The sequence below is a fragment of the Salmo salar genome, chromosome 07 (assembly GCF_965601325.2).
Source record: "Salmo salar chromosome 07, fSalSal1, whole genome shotgun sequence".
Classification (NCBI taxonomy): domain Eukaryota; kingdom Metazoa; phylum Chordata; class Actinopteri; order Salmoniformes; family Salmonidae; genus Salmo; species Salmo salar.
The window spans coordinates 55,148,017-55,166,693 of NC_138297.1; the positions used below are offsets into that span (position 1 = coordinate 55,148,017).

Consider the following 18,677-nt stretch of genomic DNA (forward strand, 5'->3'; position numbering starts at 1 on the left):
TGTTTTGGTTGTCAGATTATTTTGTGCCAATAAAAATGTATGGATGCTACCATGATTACGGATAGTGAATGAATGAATTGTGAATAATGATGGGTGAGAAAGTTAGAGGCACAAATATCATACTCCCCAAAATGTCCTACATCTCACCATTACAATAACGGTACTATGTACAAACAGTGCTGTAATTTCCAAACTGTTCACTCAATATGGATGAAAATCCCCTCAAATGAAAGCTGACAGACTGCACTTTAACCTCATATTCATTGTATAATTTCAAATCTAAAGTGCAGGAGTACAGAGCCAAAACAACCAAAAATGTGTCACTGCCCCAAAACTTTTGGAGCTCACTGTAGTACACTACTTTTACTTGAGCCATATGGGCCCTGGTCAAAAGTAGTGCACTATATAGGGGATAGGGAGCCATTTGGAGCACATACCTAGAGTGAGCCTTTAAATTAACTGGGAGTGCTTTAACCTTGTAGCCTGTATCCTATGAAGGATTTTCTATGATCTTTATCCAATGAGCTTCTAGAAACAGACCGACCCACTCTCACCTTTCACCTCAATACTCACCTCCAGTGAGATTGATGAAGTGTGGTGGTGTGCAAAATGGCTACCTTGCATCTGTCACGGAGACGGTTGGAGTGAGTTAGTCCCATACAATGTACGATGAAGGTTTTATAATATACATGTAAATCAATTCAAAGCCTTGTCTACACAAAAATGTGGTGGCCCAATTAAATTTTTGTAACAAAACACAAATCAGTAAACCATAACATGCTCCTGAACAAGAGCTTATATTGCAAGTTGGGTTTGTGAAACCACCCGTAACATAATCTGACTAAATGAAAAACTGAAATGAGAAAAAATTACAAATAAACAAACAAAAAACTACAGTGCAGTGTTGTATTAAAATTCACAGCAGTCCACGTTTCCCATTTCTCATTGACCCAACCCAGTCTGCCCCCCCTCTTCCTCTTCTTCCTACGCTCCCCTTACACCTTCTTGCTCTTCGGCTGGGGCTTTGGTCATGGCCTCCAATGAGCTAATGGTCTTCTGTAGTGACCCCTGTAGGGCTTCGATGGCCTTCTCATGGATCTCCAGCTTGGCAGCATTCCCCACCAGGCCATCCACGGTGCTCTTCAGCTTCTCCAGCTCTGGTGGGGGGTGGCTGGTTGACTTGGAGACTTCCCCCAGGGCTTCCAGCTTCTGCTCCAGCCCCTCTATCTGCTGCCCCAGGCTAGAGTCCCTGGAAGCCAGATTGATCTGAGCGTCACTCAGTGTGACCACGTTGGACTGGAGCTCCCCTAGGCTGCCCTTCAGCTCCTCTAGCTCTCCCTGTAGAGTGGCCCGGGCCTTCTCGGCTGCCGTGCCCTGGGCGGCGAGCGTGCTCTCATGGGAATCGTACTTGGCAAGAAGAGCCTCAAACTTGGAAGTCAGGTCTGTTAGCGACGCCGCCAGGGAGTCTCCGCCCTCCTCCGTCACTTTTAGTCTGACCTCCAGACCGTCGGACCTCTGCTCAGCCCTGGCCGATTCCCCCCGCAGTTCCTTCTCCAGACTGTGTAGAGCTTCGGTGGCCAGCTCCAGGCTGCTCTGCAGGCTCTGGTCCTGATCTGTCAACGCTTGGATGCCTGCCTCTGCCCCCGACACCTGCTGCCGCAGGCTCCCTGCCGTCTCCTGCACCAGCAACCTCACCGCCTCCACTTCCTGCGACATCGAGGCTATTTCCTGGTTACGGGTCTGGAGCTCCGCCCCCACCGCGGCGATCTGCTCCCTCAGCGAATAGGCAGACTCATCGGTGGCCTGCTTAGTGGCGCTGAGCCCGGCGACGGTGTCGACAATGGCGGACAGTTCCTGCCTGATCAGCTCCGGGTCCTCCATGTCGTCCAGACGGGCTTTGAGGTCAGCCAACTGACTTTGAGTCTCACCCTGGGCCTCGGTGAACTCAGTCACGCTGTCCGCGATGGAGGCACTCAACTCAGCCAGGCGCTCCTCCACCGTCTTCTCCAGGGAAGAGAAGTCCCGCTCTCTGGCCTCCTTCACCTCCTTGATGCCTTCTGATAGGTCAACCAGCAGTTCGTTCTGGAGCCTCTGAAGAGCCTCCTCCACCCGCCGTGTCTCCGCCTCGCCCTTCCTCACCGCCCGGCTCCCCATCTCCTGCTCTGCCCGCATGGTGCCCAGTGCCGACTCCAACCCGTCTACAGCGCCCCTCACGTTGTCCACCTACACAACCACAGACAGGGAATCATAAACTGAGTGCACAAAACATTAAGAACACCTGCTCTTTCCATGACATAGAGACTGACCAGGTGAATCCAGGTGAAAGCTATGAGCCCTTATCACTTGTTAAACCCACTTCAATCAGTGTAGATGAAGGGGAGGAGCCAGGTTAAAGAAGGATTTTTAATCCTTGAGACAATTGAGACATGGATTGTGTATGTGTGTCATTCAGAGGGTGAATGGGTAAGACAAACGATTTAAGTGCCTTTGAACGGGGTATGGTAGTAGGTGCCAGGCGCACTGGCTTGTTACAGGAACTGCAACGCTGCTGGATTTTTCATGCTCAACAGTTTCCTGTGTGTATCAAGAATGGTGCACCACCCAAAAGACATCCAGCCAACTTGACACAACTGTGGGAAGCATTGGAGTCAACATGGGCCAGCATCCCTGTGGAACACTTTCGAAACCTTGCAGAGCCCATGTCCAGACGAATTTAGACTGTTCTGAGGGCAACTCAATATTAGAAAGGTGTTCTTAATATTTTGTACACTCAGTGTAGGTCAACCTTTGGTCATCAATACAGATTAGGGCCTTAAGAATTATTCGATTAGTCTTTAATGATTACTCTGTCAAATCCTTACAATCGGTCACATCCCTACTATAAATACTGTATGTATGCATAAATAATATAATAGCCACATAATCTAACACTATTACTACTATTAAATTGTGTAACACAGGTTTCAAACTGTACATCTGTATAGTCACACCTGTGTACTGGAAACACAGGTACAATACATTCCAAGAAAGTTGGAAGAGGGTGGAAGAGCCTATCCCTGACCAGTCATTTGCCTGACAAAATAGTTTTTTGGCTTGGTAGTTATTGAAATAGACTTTATAGCTTGCAGTGGAAGACAGTTAATCACATACTGTAGCTTTAGACAACAATTGTTGACACAGCCTCACACAGGACTTTTACATATAGGAGACTGCAATGCATGTTTCAGGATTTACTTGTTGAATGTGTGTTGGCAAATGTTTTTCCCTGATGGGTTTCTTTACCACATTTACCTAGTTACAGTAACTTACGAGTAGGTTAAGTTGCTTTATTACATAACTCAGCTATTTCTCAGCCTGTGGGGTAGATCTACATATGCAGCTTTAAAAAACAACTGTAAGCATCCAGTTCAAACTGGTTTAGTTCAAACTGGTCTGGGAGATCTCAATTTATGCATGACAAGTCAAGTGAAGTTACATGAATGCTTGAAAAGAAGTGAATGGATGAAGGAAGGAATAACTGATTGACCGAATTAATTAATGCAGGAACATAGCTAGCTGGATAAAAATGTAAGATCATTTATGGGATGCAATGTGCATACATTATATCAATGCATTCCTCAATTCTATAGAAATATAACTTCCCTTTTTATTATAAAGGATGTAGTATTTCCATTAACCTGGATTTGTTTTTGTTGAAATGTCAGTACTCTCCCTCTAGGAATGAATAGCATAGATTGCATCTGTACTTTTCTTGTGCCAGCTCATCAAGCTTTTGGAGGAGTGGGAGATGGCCCTCTTCTAGCCATTTATTTCTTCTCTGTAGTCTATATGTTCATCATATCTAGTTTTGGTGTGCGGTCTTCAACAGCCTGCCCTATCTCGTGACTTTGTCATTAAATGGCTAGTGGTTAGTCCTATATCAATTGCATTGCTTACCTGTTGAAGAACATGCTCTACTTTGTGCGCAACCTCTGCATTTTTCCGTACGGTCTCTTCATTTCTGCTGCTGATTTGATGAACTTCTTTCAACACTTGTTGTAGATAAATTGCAGCAAATCCCGCAGCGGCTACTAATGCGATATAACATAAAGCAGCTATAACTTTGACCCAACTCCCCGACCCCTGGATTGAGGGGCTACCATTACTACTAGGTTTCGGACTTTTCTTCGCCACGTCATCTTGCGTGGGTGAAGCAGTCTTTTCGCTTAAATTGTTCTTGTTTCTGTGTCTCGCAGTCATGTCTGATGTGGCTTTCTACCAGGGGGTCCGAGGAAGTGTGAGGCTGGTCTCTACAGATGCTGTGTACTGTCTTCACTGTACTTTTAGCGTATCAGTGAGCGCGATGTGGCTTTCCGAGAACTCCGTTCGAGTCGAGGGTGCAAAAAAGGGGGCGTCTCTCTTGTTGTGGGACCTGACGTTCTGACTGCAACATTGGTGGCTGTACTTGCCTTATGTCTCCAATGGCGATGGAATTATGGAATCAAGACTTCAGAAACACAGTAACTAGTTCTGATTAAGTTGAGGAAAAAACTAGGCCTATTTATTTGGAATAATAGAATTAGGCCCATTGATGTTTCATGTCTTTCAAACCCTGTTTATATAAGCCAAAATCCTGGCATAGGATAGCCTAAACATGTCTCGAAAAATAATGATCTCAGAAATCAACTGATGTAATTTCTTTCAATACTGTACCAACAGTAAAGAGGAGGGGTTGTTGGATAGTTTTTTCCCTCTCATTTGCTCCTCCCTTCATACGTGGCAACTAGAGTAGAGTTATCGTGTATGCCTCGACATCCTTTCCTAGAGTTCCCTCAATCCAAGGCATGTTGCTATTCCAGACCAGATCAGGAAGTGTTTCGAACAACTATTCATGTAAAAAAAAAAAAAAAACGTTTTCCATTAACAATGCATGTTAACAAATAGGCCTATTTTCAATTTCTTCCATTGTGCCGAAGTCATGAGGCTTTGGCATACTATTACCTAATCCGCGTAACCTAATCACTAGCCTATGTTATGTATCTATGTTCCCTCTTTATCATGATAGGATTGCTGTCACCGATTGCAAACTGCAAACCTATAGAGTTGGACATTTAAATAGTTTCAATAACATGTAGCTCGCACCACAATGCAAATTAAAAAACCAATGCATATTTTACACAAAATGGTTAACAAAACGCTCTGTTTTCTATTAATCTGCCACAAAATAATTGTTTTCACGTGTGTTTTTAAAAGTTTGATAAAAGTTGCAGGATGATTTAGTTATCTGATGTTTGTACACTCCAAGCACTTTGGCCGTTGTCCAATAGAGTCTAACTGCAGACTCCCAGGCCCATCATACATCAGGCCCCTCTGTATACTGCCACCTACCGGTGGGACATAATATCTCAGGCCCTTCGTCTCTCAGGCTCCCCTCCAACGCCAGGACCCCTCAGTGAGTACATGCACACAATAAAGCGATTATTGTGGCTAGTCATATTAATATAATAGTTCAATTGAAACGTTTACATGCTTTGCAAGAATAACAATTTCCCTAATAATCCTATGTATATGGACACATCTGAAATCAGGCTACCTGATGGAGCTCTGATAAATGCAGAAAATCAGCAATCACAGAGACATTTTATTTTTGAGAAGCATATTTGATCCTTAGTTCGGACATATAAAGTTTGTATGTGAAAAATACTTCTAAGACGCATACATTCAGTTGTTCCGAACTCACTTCATTCACGCCATAGAGAGAGCCTTGCTCGGCTGGTGCTAGCACAAGCACAGATCAAATACACTACTGGAACGTCGATTAAGGTGTTAATATGTCCTAATAATTTGAAAGATTGCTCAGAAAACCGGGTGTTTTAATCGGTATATGCTTACTTCAATTTGGACATTACGCTGATTAAGATACAGTAAGCAGAGTAAGGTGTTTACATTACTATTTAATAATCTGCCTACTGCCATAATAAGTTCAATATCTAATTATTGCCATGCATGTAAACGTACTCACTGATATGACTATACTGCCAAAATGAATGAATGTTAGCATATCATTACAGCTTGTACACTTTGTTGCGGGGATCTTAATGCTTGTGTTTAACTGACACTTTTGATATACTGGTTTTCCCCTGACTGTCTATGTGTAACAGTGTAGGTTCCGTCCCTCTCTTCGCCCCAACGTGGGCTCGAACGAGGGACCCTTGCACATATCAACTACTGACACCCACGAAGCATCGTTACCCATCGCGCCACAAAAGAAAAAAAAAAAGAAGCCGCGGCCGTTGCAACACAAGGGGAAACCCTACTTCAAGTCTCAGAGCGAGTGACGTCACTAAATTGAAACGCTATTAGCGCGCACCACCGCTGACTACCTAGCCATTTCACATCGGTTACATATGCAATAAAAATGTGGGTCAAAAGGGAAATAAAAGTATTACCAGTGTTTTTAATTTAGGCTATGCCATCATTGTAGTATAATCATTGTGCAATGTTTTAGCAGCAGATGAACGTGGGGGCGAAGGACACTGCGTACAGTTTGTGTATTAGTTTCGACCTAAAGTGAATTGTCAGTCGTTTGGACGCTATCCTCTGTGGTAAACATAAAAATATATTCTGCTTAACGTGTCAGACCCGGAAGTGATGGTCCTGGCATTGGAGAGGGGCCTGAGAGGTGATGGGCCTGATAGATGACAGCTGCAACTGGACCCCTCTCCCTGCCTTTGTCCACCAGAGGTCCCTGAATGACAGTCTTTCGAGAGGAGACTGGAACTGGACTCACAGGTAGACCGTACCCCCGTCGGCGAAAAAAATCGCAGCAGCTCCACCCCCAAATATCTCCCCGTGCGGATGTACTCAGCCACAGTAAAAACAGGCAATTACGGGTTCACTTCTAAAATAAAACGATACATGGGACAATGCTGACGTAATGCCGGAGTCATCCATGCTCCGCCCGCAAGTCTTGTATCTTTGACTTAGGTCGCCGCTGGCCCGCCAATCAGACGTTGTGACAGCACAGGCCGTGTTTCCAGGTGCTGTTGCATTGAAGATGGACTTTAGCACTAGTTGTAATGGCTTATTTGCCTTCTGAAGCTAGCTAGCTGTGTCTCTGAGGTTTGTTTTTCCCTGTCAAATCTCCGTGGGAAGGGAGCGAGAACTGGGCTAGTCTCACAAAGACTACAAAAAATGCACCCTGACTCGGAATTGAGAATTTGAACTGCATCGCTGGGATAAATCATTTATGCGGTCATGGCTGGGCTGATCAAGAAACAGATCCTCAAACACCTCTCCAGGTCAGTGTCAATCGATATGAACCGGGCGGAGAGACAAAATACAACTAACTCCCAAAGGGGTTTCATTTGGGAACCAAGTTAGCGCGTTAGCAGCGCTGTGCCAAAGCGCGCGGGAGGCCACTGACGGGGCACTCACTATGCTTGCGCAACTGAACTTGGCTAGCGTAGGTAGCTAGCTAGCCAGTTTGCTTGTTGTTGTTGTTGGTTGTCAAAACAAACCGGTGTCTGTCGTGTTAACTAGCTAACTGACTTGTTTGATAACTGGTTATGGCTAACCTTGCGTATTGTTGTTAACGCAACTAATCTTCCTAGTCTAGGCTCCACCAGTACGTTAACATTAGCTGGCTAGCTATGTCCCGATAATCATTGTTTAGCCAGATATAGCAAGTTTTCTATTTGCTAGGTTACATCAGTCAATGATTGTCATTAGCCACCTAGCTAGCTAGTAAGCCAGGTAAACTACACTGGTTAGCTAGCTAGCAGCATAAGCTTCTGGCAGAGACAAACACGCCACGTACTGCACTGACAACTAGTACTACATCCAACCAGGTCTCAGAACATTTCGTATTATTCTGTTCATTTAGTAACGTTATGTTACGTTTCGTATGGTATGTATTACTATTTGGTTGTCCATCACCCATTTCGTATGTTAAATTACAATTCGTATTATATGTTACGAATTTGCAAAACGTATGATATGTTACACATTCTAGCTAGGTGGCTAATATTAGTTAGCTCGCTAACTTTAACTAGGCTAGGGGTTAGGGGAAGGGTTAGCTAACACGCTAAAAAGTAATTGGTAAAATGCAAAAGTTGTCCATGATGATTTTCAAACTCACAACCTTTGGGTTGCTAGACGTTCACGATATACGTCCACCCAGACGAACCAACCACTCCACTTTTTAGTTTTTTGCTTTAAGTAACCATCTGTCTTATGTTAGATTTGGTATGGTTACATATCATACTAAATGTAATGTCTCGGGTTTCCGTGCAGAATAACACGAAATGCTCTGAGACCAGGTTGCCACATCGGGGAAGTTTAAGTCATTTTTGGCCTTTTTTATTATTATTATTATTTTTTTAACCTTAACTGACTTGCCTAGTTAAATAAAGAACAAATTCTTATTTACAATGACAGCCTACTCTGGCCAAACCTGGACGACGCTTGGCCAATTGTGCGCAGCCCTATGGGACTCCTAATCACGGCCGGTTGTGATACCCTGGTTCAAATCCAGGCTGTGTCTGTAGTGACGCCCCTTAGACCGCTGTGCCACTCGAGAGCCATTCTGAGTGGAACACACAAACTTTACTCTCTACTGCAGGGTTTCCCAAACTCGGTACTAATCAATGCTTGATGATGAGTTGATTATTTGAATCAGTAGTGTCGTGCTAGGGCAAAAAACGAAATGTGCACCCGGAGAGGCCCCAGGACCGAGATTGGCAAATGTGCAATAGAGCAGAGTAACCCAAACTCATTCCATGCCGGGGTGAGTGTCTGCAAGGTTTTGCTCCTCCCTTGTACTTGATTGATTAATTAAGATCACTGATTAGTAAGGAACCCCCCTCATCTGGTTATCTAGTTCTTAACCAAAAATCAGCAGACACTCGGCCCTCCGTGGAATGAGTTTGACACCCCTGCTCTCTTGCACCGGGGCTGTATGTATGTCCGCTCTTGCTTGCATTAGCAGCTTGGGATAATAATGCACCTTCCACAGCATAGAGATGACTAAGCACCTGTACACCTCATACACGCATACCTTGTTTGTTTGCCAGTACCATGGACACTGAGCAGGGAAGATAAAGGCCTTGGTTGTTGTAGTAGGCAAAGTTTTGTGCCACCTTTTCCTCTCACAAGTATTTGATAAAGGATTAATGGACATATTTAATCAGCTAGGGAAGTGTAAAATATTTTGAACGGGTCATGGAGAAAAAAGACTACACTTGCGACTGAGTCTACACAATATAGTCCCTATGTTTGCAACACGGTCATCAGTTGTCCTACCCATTGTTATCGACAGCTTTCAGCTAGGCACATGCATTATTTATTGTTCCAGGTTGGTGCCCTGAGGGAAGTTCATCGAAATCCTTACCCATTATTTTCAAATGGGAGAACTTCTCCGTAATAACATAAATTGCCCATCACATTCAGTTGAACCAACCTACAACTGACTGATAATGATGCAAGAGCGTTCACGTTCTTACACCTGTAGCTCCTAGAAAACTGTCTGTAAACAACATAATAACACCTATAAAAATAAAAGCTTAGATAAAACCTTGAACCTTTTAGATGTAGGTTGAACCTCGCATGTTCCCGGCTGGTTAAGAATGAATGACTTGCAAACTGTTTTGGATTGACCTAGAACAGTAAGCTTTGTTATAGTCACACACAATGCAGTTAAACAAGTGTTGTAGCTTTAGAAAGGGGAAAGTGCATTAGGCTTTTTAATGCATTGCTTCCTGCGGGCAATGCATTGTGAACAAAAGCCCTTGACTTTCAGTATAACCAGCGGAGCCCTTGGTATGTATGCGGCAAGGCAGAGGCTTTGATGGCTAGTGGTTGCTGTGCCCTTCATGGTCCCACAAACAGTGGCCACAGCCAAGTTTTACATACACAGCTTATGGCTGTCATTTCCTTTTAATCCTTGTTCACACTGTAGGCCTTAATGCTCAAGTCAGTTTTGTTTTTCAAATCCATTTAGGAATACTGACTGTCCAAACAGCAAGTTAAAAATGACCAAATCCGATGTGTGTTCAGACAAGACATTTGCTGACACGGGTAAGCTAATATTCATAGTAACGACGGGTTTGTGGAGCGGTGTAGACTGATTGGTGGTGGTGCTCGTGCTTCTTATCAGTTAGAAGAAGTTATGTATCAAGCTAAAGTGACAACAATGCCTGCCATAGACGTGTCCCAGTGTATTTCAATGTTTAAAATCATAGTGGAAGAACACTTTTAAAGCCTCAAAGGATAAGATGATCCAACTTGAAAAATGAGCCATTTTTGGCTAGCCACAGCAGTCAACGAGCTAGCTAGGTAACAATAGCTGTTTGGCTTTCTAGCACATTCACTAATTTATTTGTAAACAATTAACAAGCTAGTTAGCTACCATTTAAAAAAATAAAAAATAATTCACCGTATTAGGCATATCTGGTTCCTAGATAGCAACTAAGTTTGAAAACCACTTGAAGGCAAATAAATCGGATTTGACCATTCAGACACAAGTCACATGGCCAGGAATCAGATTTGTATCTGATTTCAAACCGCCTATGAAGGTGGTTTGAAATGTGGCCTGAAATAACCAATTTCATGTGCGTTTGGCTATTCAGACTGCAGGAAAAAGAACAGATTTGAATCGGATATTCAACAAAATAGGATCTGACTCACTTCAAACTGCCAATATGAACAAAGCTTCAGTGTCCTACAACATTGGATTGTGTGTGTGCACATTACTGTTAGCGTCAGCAGGACTGGGGGAATTATGTCATTATCACTTCCTAGGGTCGTTTCGCGATTGGTCGTGTATTCGAAGCAGTCCTGCTTGGAAGAAGCCAAACCCACTGCTCATTATAGTGATGTCAATGCTTGGGGCATATTCACCAGGGTTCCACTCAATGAGGTGCAACATATCAATGTTCAGATAGAAATATATAATGTAGAACAGCCATGCTTCTCTGTCTTGTAGAATAGGATAACGTCATGTCCGCGCTATACTAGGAGTGTTTCTATCTGCAACGACCTCCTGAAGGCAGGAGAGAAAGGCTGACTCTTGCCTTCGAGGCCTTGTTGTATGTCAAAACATTGGCCTTTGGGAAACAAACAATGCGAGTGTGGCTGGTGGTGTGAGGTGTTTCCATCAACAGTGTGCTGTTCTCAGGTGGTCCCAAGGGTGAGTTGATAAAGATGTCCCTCTCCCCATTAAACCAATAGGCTCAGGTATCGACATGGACCAGGACCAGGGCCAGACACAGCAGGGTGTGGGGTTACACGCACACACACACGCAGAGACTCTTAAACGTGCACGCATAATCAACACACACACACACACACTGATGTGACCTTAAAGAAAACACACACACAGAGGTGTGTGTGGTCCAGTCAGTATTGAGTGTGTCTGGGAGCCCTGTGCTGTTAAATATTCATTCTACTGAGGCTCACTGTGATCAGGTGTCAATGTTGCTTCAGTCACATGCTCAGCTCTAGCCCTGTCTGTCTTTCTCTCGCTGAACCTGTCCATCTCTTTCTCTCTACATCTTACCTTCTCCTCTGTCTGGCAGGCTATGTCAGTGTTACTCCTCAACATTTCATTCCTAGGGGACCCTAACTGTTGGTGAACACTTTTGTTGTAGCCCAGCACTAACACATTTGATTCAACTAGTGGTCTCTGTGGCACGGCTTGATGACGTGTGCAGGAATGTGACTGGACTGATGGGTGGATGATAGATGGAGGGATACCTATACACACACTGTGACACACAGCCGCTAAATACAAAATATTAACCACAGGGTCGGAGAGAGAAGATTGAGAGGGGCTGGCTAGGAAGAGTCTGTTTTAATATAAGAACATTCCAAAAATGACAGGGAGGAACATGCTTTGGGAAAAAGGCGCTGAAGTTTTGGAATTCAGTTATTTCCTTGTTCATTCAAACCTGTTTGTGCTAACCAGATTTGCTGGCTCAGTCAAAAGCAACACAGGAAACAAAAGTGACCAATGGAATGAGTTGCTTCTCGAAGGGAAACCGTTTAAGTCTTTGTGGAGTTAGGTCTACTTTACTAGCTTATAGACTTGGGTGTCATTTGCAATAAAGAAATGAGGCCTATTTTCTCCACAATAACTCATAGAAAATAGTGTATCCAAAATGGATGCTAGTGTACTTGATAGTGAAGAAGAAACCAATTGGAACACATGATATAAGGACATTAACTAGAAGACTTAAGACAGTGTTTTTAAAATGGACGCTCCACTATCAAATCAGTTTGTCACGTGCGCTGAATACAACAGGTGTAGACCTTACAGTGAAATGCTTACTTACAAGCTCTAACCAATAGTGCAAAAAAGGTGTTAGGTGAACAATATCCAATATACTAGTTCAGTTCATGGAATAGACTCTGAAACAATAGGAAAACACTAACAGAAGGCAGTGTTGTGATAATGGACACATGTTTAATAGAATAAAGACATTGATAGGAGCACACGCCAACTCAGTGAAGACCGTGTTGTCAGATTGGACACAAGCTTTGTACTTAGGCCTAATAAAATAAATAAAGGCCAGATGAAACAGATCTGCAGTTAGATCATACGTTCATCTAATCAAGTTGATTTTCTAATTTCATCTAAAGAATGGACGCATGCGCACACACACTTTCTATCTTTGCAGAGACTACTGAATTGAATAAGTTCTGCCAGGCGACTGGTTTATCCCTCAAAGAATAACCCAAATGTGTGTCTGTGTATCCTGAGGAAGGTTGCTCAGGTGACCTTGTCATCCCTTGTTTAGATTGAGTCAGTCAAAGGTGAGGGATCTCCTGTGGGTCCGACTAAAATACACACATCAGCAACGAACCGTGTGGTCAACCGAACGGCACACACACAGGGCCCCGGAGCAATGTAATATTTATGGCTCTGATGGAGGCAGGGAGAAGGTTATCCTTACAGGCCACAATTACAAAGTCTGTAGAGACCATGGCCAAAAGTTGTGTGTGTAATACAAATACAGACAAACACACACCAGCACCAGCTATGACGGTGAAGAGTGGGTGAATCATGCTAATATAAATGAGTATGGGTGTTAATCCTGATGCCTTGGCTTAATTTAACCTGACCTCTCCTAATACCTCAGCCACCTAATCATCCACCTCAATCCAGTTAGTCTCCAACTTCTGTTGTAAAATCATTTATTTAATACCTCCACTCTAGGGCAGATTCTAGCAATGTTTTAGAGTATTTTTGCTGTCTTCCAGTATTCTTTTGTCCCACTTGAGACTGAACACAACAGCCAACAAAGATAAGCACACAGTTAGTCATGGAACATCTAAAACCCAGTCAGCAGAGAAGTAGCATACATTTTAAAAAGCATCCATTTGAAAAGCTCCAAAAGATCTCCTAGAAAGGTTAGCCCATATAAGGGAACTACCTAAACAAAAGCTTGATCAGGAATGAGGCAGGTACAGGGGAAGTGTAATGAGCTGTTTCCAGTCATTCTGTGTGGGCGTGCGTGCGATAGGCCAGAGAAGCTGATCGGATGGCCACAGTCAGCAACACAACTGACCGAAGTATAAGATTTCGCTGTACCAGAGCTCTCTCTCTCTCTCTGTGTGTGTGTGTGGCCCGTTCACACTGCCCCTCTGCTCCTCACGCTGTGCTGAGTCTTGACTGGATGAGTAATTTACTAGAAAGGGAGTTGCTTCCCCAAAGCACAGATCTAGGATCACCTCAACGGTTGGATGAAGAGTGAATACTGACCTCAGATCAGCGTGGAAGGGTTACTTCATCTAATTGTCTTCAATATGGTATAGCCTATGTGTTGTGATGTGGGACAAATTAATCCTGCTATATAAGTTACCAGGCCATCGGTTATATGAGTTGTGAATATGTCGAGCGGTTATTAAAATATTGGTTAAAGGATGTTATTTAAATGTTGGCTGAATGTTGCAGCACAGTTGGGAGGTTTTGATCTGGTCCTATTTAAGAGCATGGTGCTTCTATCTGTCAGATTAGCTGCCTGCCAACCAGGTAGCTAACAAGATTACAGCAGTCAAACCGTGGCAGTCTCTGCTACATTAACGTGTGTGTGTGTGTGTGTGTGTGTGTGTGTGTGTTGTCGTGCTTAGGTTGTGGTGTAACGTAGATCGATAAAGTCATAGTTAACGTAGTCACACAGGCTGTATATGGACACACTTGTGGTGTACAAACACACACAGGTTGTTGTGTGTAATGTGGATTGATAAAATCTGGCTGTGAGTTACTGGGAATTCTTTATATGTAAACATTAATTAGGACAATGACCTTTTGCCTGGTATGTGGGTGTTTGGCTAACTACTAACCACATACTGTGGTAGGGAGTCTAGGGAATATGGCACCAGGTCATGGGCACAGTGTGTGTTGGAGCTTTGAGCGGGGCCTAGCGATGGAACCCACCCATGCGCACCCAGGACACACACACTCATTGGCTGTGCTACCTCTGATGAAAGATACGAGTTGGGAAACCCTTACAGTTGAGACAGTGTGACCCTAAAGTTCACACACACCCTTGAGTACGGTTTGACTTTCAGCAGAACTCTATAATGTTCCATAACAGACCTACAGGCCTCCTCATCTCTCTCTCTGTTTTACTATCTGGCCTCTCCTCTGGGTACTGGTATTTATTAGGATCCCCATTAGCCGCTGCAAAAGCATCAGCTACTCTCCCTGGGGTCCACATGAAACATTACCTAGTACAGAACATTATTAGTCAAGGACTGAAATACATACATTTAAAACATCACACCTAGCCTACATATCAGTACATACACAATATCTAGGTCTAATACATAGTACAGTGCAAATTACAATACAAGAGATGTATATAAAAAAAAAAATGGTTGTCTCGCCACAGTCCCTTATGTGCAGTAAGCTGTTCTTTTTATCTGTTTTTTTAAATCTGGTTTTAATCCTAGCTTGAGTTACCTGGGGTGGCAGAGTTCCATGTAGTCATAACTATTTAACACTGCATTTCCCAGACTCTGTTCTGGACCTGGGGACTGTGAAGAGACCTCAGATTGCATGTCTTGTGTTGTACCGATGAGTGTCCGAACTGTTTGCCAACTGCATGAACAGACAGTTCGGTACCTTCAACACATCAATACTTTGCACAAAGACCAATAGTGATGCAGTTAATCTATCCTCAACTTTGAGGCAGGAGATAATGACATGCATGTTACTGACATTCACCCTCCGTGTACATCTAAGTGCGATATGTGCTGCTTTGGTCTGAATCAACTGCAATTTACCTATGTCCTTCTCTGCCGCACATGACCACACAGCTGGGCAGTATTCAAGGTGCAACAAAACTAGGGCCTGTAGGATCTGTCTGGACAGACCTCTTCCCATTTTAGCAACCATTGAGTCTATGTTTTGACCATGACAGCTTGCTATCTAGGGTTGCACCCAGCAGTTTAGTCTCCTCAACTTCCTCAAAAGCCACATTATTCAATAATGGATTTAAACAAGGTTTAGCATTGAGAGTAATTTCTCCCCAAAAATATTCTTTTAGTTTTGATATTTAGCACCAGCCTATTGCTAGATACCCATTCTAAAACTGACTGGACATTTACATTTACATTACATTTAAGTCATTTAGCAGACGCTCTTATCCAGAGCGACTTACAAAATGGTGCATTCACCTTATGATATCCAGTGGAATAACCACTTTACAATAGTGCATCTAAATCTTTTAAGGGGGGGGGGGGGGGGTTAGAAGGATTACTTTATCCTATCCTAGGTATTCCTTAAAGAGGTGGGGTTTCAGGTGTCTCCGGAAGGTGGTGATTGACTCCGCTGTCCTGGCGTCGTGAGGGAGCTTGTTCCACCATTGGGGTGCCAGAGCAGCGAACAGTTTTGAGTGGGCTGAGCGGGAACTGTGCTTCCTCAGAGGTAGGGGGGCCAGCAGGCCAGTGGTGGATGAACGCAGTGCCCTTGTTTGGGTGTAGGGCCTGATCAGAGCCTGAAGGTACGGAGGTGCCGTTCCCCTCACAGCTCCGTAGGCAAGCACCATGGTCTTGTAGCGGATGCGAGCTTCAACTGGAAGCCAGTGGAGAGAGTGGAGGAGCAGGGTGACGTGAGAGAACTTGGGAAGGTTGAACACCAGACGGGCTGCGGCGTTCTGGATGAGTTGTAGGGGTTTAATGGCACAGGCAGGGAGCCCAGCCAACAGCGAGTTGCAGTAATCCAGACGGGAGATGACAAGTGCCTGGATTAGGACCTGCGCCGCTTCCTGTGTGAGGCAGGGTCGTACTCTGCGAATGTTGTAGAGCATGAACCTACAGGATCGGGTCACCGCCTTGATGTTAGTGGAGAACGACAGGGTGTTGTCCAGGATCACGCCAAGGTTCTTAGCACTCTGGGAGGAGGACACAAGGGAGTTGTCAACCGTGATGGCGAGATCATGGAAGGGGCAGTCCTTCCCCGGGAGGAAGAGCAGCTCCGTCTTGCCGAGGTTCAGCTTGAGCTGGTGATCCGTCATCCACACTGATATGTCTGACAGACATGCAGAGATGCGATTCGCCGCCTGGTTATCAGAAGGGGGAAAGGAGAAGATTAATTGTGTGTCGTCTGCATAGCAATGATAGGAGAGACCATGTGAGGATATGACAGAGCCAAGTGACTTGGTGTATAGCGAGAATAGGAGAGGGCCTAGAACAGAGCCCTGGGGGACACCAGTGGTGAGAGCGCATGGTGCGGAGACAGATTCTCGCCACGCCACCTGGTAGGAGCGACCTGTCAGGTAGGATGCAATCCAAGCGTGGGCCGCGCCGGAGATGCCCAACTCGGAGAGGGTGGAGAGGAGGATCTGATGGTTCACAGTATCAAAGGCAGCAGATAGGTCTAGAAGGATGAGAGCAGAGGAGAGAGAGTTAGCTTTAGCAGTGCGGAGAGCCTCCGTGACACAGAGAAGAGCAGTCTCAGTTGAATGCCCAGTCTTGAAACCTGACTGATTAGGATCAAGAAGGTCATTCTGAGAGAGATAGCAGGAGAGCTGGCCAAGGACGGCACGTTCAAGAGTTTTGGAGAGAAAAGAAAGAAGGGATACTGGTCTGTAGTTGTTGACATCGGAGGGATCGAGTGTAGGTTTTTTCAGAAGGGGTGCAACTCTCGCTCTCTTGAAGACGGAAGGGACGTAGCCAGCGGTCAAGGATGAGTTGATGAGCGAGGTGAGGAAGGGGAGAAGGTCTCCGGAAATGGTCTGGAGAAGAGAGGAGGGGATAGGGTCAAGTGGGCAGGTTGTTGGGCGGCCGGCCGTCACAAGACGCAAGATTTCATCTGGAGAGAGAGGGGAGAAAGAGGTCAAAGCACAGGGTAGGGCAGTGTGAGCAGGACCAGCGGTGTCGTTTGACTTAGCAAACGGAGATCAATGTTAAGTGTCAGTTATTTATTTTACTGTTGTAGCCGACGTGTATACTGTTGAGTCGTCATCGTACATAGACACACAGCCCTTATTCAAGGTCAGTGGAAGGTCATTTGTAAAAACAGAAAACAATGGCCCTAGCAGGCTGCCCTGCGGTACACCACACTGAAATGAATTTGTATGAGATAGGCTTCCATTAACGAAAACCCTCTGAGTTTTATTAGATGGGTAACGCTCAGTCCATAATAAGGCAGATGATGCAAATCCATAACACCTAAGTTTTTTTCAGCAATTGGTTATGATCAATGACATCAAAAGCTGCACTGAAGTCTAACAAAACAGTTCCCACTATCTTCTTAATATCAATTTCTTTCAGCCAGTCATCAGTCATTTGTCAGTGCCAAGCATGTTGAGTGCCCTTCCCAATAAGCATGCAGAAAGTCTGTTGTTAATTCGTTTTCTGTAAAATAACTTTAATTGATCGAACAATTTTTTCCAAAAGGTTTGCTCACCACTTTTAACAGGCTGATTTGGTTGGCTCCCTTGTCTCTTCTAGACTATACCTCTCTCTTCTGTCTTTCTTTCCTTGTCCATTATCTTTCTTGTCCACCCTCTCTGCCTTTATTTTTCACTCTTCTCCCTGGTCGTAAGGGAGAGAGGGGGACTGTACTCTAATGAATTGTGCCAATAAAGACAGGAGAGAGAATTGCATTTAACCTCTCTTTCACTTAGTCTCTCCCTCCCAAAAGCAAGGGTGTCTTGTATTTGTAGTTATGATGTATGTTAAGGGCTTCTTTCCTTGATGTTGAATGAAGAACAACAATACTCATTTTCTCCTCTCCCCTCCTCTCCTTCCTCCTCCCCCTGCAGGTTTGCTAAGAACCTGTCCCCAGACAAGATCAACCTGAGCACGCTGAAGGGCGAGGGCCAGCTCACCAACCTGGAGCTGGATGAGGAGGTACTGCAGAGCATGTTGGACCTGCCCACCTGGCTGGCCATCAACAAAGTGGGCTGCAACAAGGCTGCCATCCGGGTAAGAGAGAGGGAGACGTGCGCACACACCTGCACTCTGGGCGGTGCTTTCGCCCTTTGTCCCTCTCCTCAGATGAACCCCACCATCTTAGTCCATATTTCAATTTTACTGTCTGCTACCTCTCATCTCTCTCCCCCTGCCCACCCCCCTCTCTCACCCCCAATCCCACTCTCTCCCACTCTCTTTCATTCTCCCTTGTCTACATCGTTATGATAGCGGTGGATATAGAAGTGCACTGAGATGAACTGTGTCTGTATGCACAC

At 44.6% G+C, this 18,677-nt stretch overlaps 2 protein-coding genes across 4 annotated transcripts in view; one reads left to right on the plus strand and one right to left on the minus strand.

Moving 5' to 3' along the window:
• Nucleotides 1-665: 665 nt before the first annotated feature.
• LOC106609562 (cytoskeleton-associated protein 4) lies at nucleotides 666-4,459 on the minus strand. The gene is made up of 2 exons (XM_014208499.3): nucleotides 3,937-4,459; nucleotides 666-2,223 (listed from the first exon to the last, which is right to left on the minus strand). Exons 1-2 carry the CDS (start codon nucleotides 4,237-4,239, stop codon nucleotides 985-987), a joined length of 1,542 nt encoding a protein of 513 aa, XP_014063974.2. The 5' UTR covers nucleotides 4,240-4,459; the 3' UTR covers nucleotides 666-984.
• Nucleotides 4,460-6,726: 2,267 nt separating this feature from the next.
• Nucleotides 6,727-18,677, plus strand: part of LOC106609564 (bridge-like lipid transfer protein family member 3B) — a 53,834-nt gene continuing 41,883 nt past the window's right edge. For 2 of the 3 annotated variants that reach the window (XM_082977777.1, XM_082977778.1), the window contains exons 1-2: nucleotides 6,729-7,280; nucleotides 18,252-18,414. In XM_082977777.1, coding sequence (XP_082833903.1) covers nucleotides 7,237-7,280; nucleotides 18,252-18,414 — 207 coding nt within the window. In that variant the 5' untranslated portion in view covers nucleotides 6,729-7,236. Of the gene's footprint in view, nucleotides 7,281-18,251; nucleotides 18,415-18,677 lie in introns of all 3 variants that reach the window. The other variant, XM_082977776.1, reaches the window with a different exon arrangement.

Coding starts and splice junctions, on each gene's coding strand:
- LOC106609562 (XM_014208499.3), bottom strand. CDS start 4,239: ATGACTGCGAGACACAGAAACAAGAACAATTTAAGCGAAAAGACTGCT. Junction 2,224..3,936: donor TAGAGCATGTTCTTCAACAG/GTAAGCAATGCA, acceptor GTGGTTGTGTAG/GTGGACAACGTGAGGGGCGC.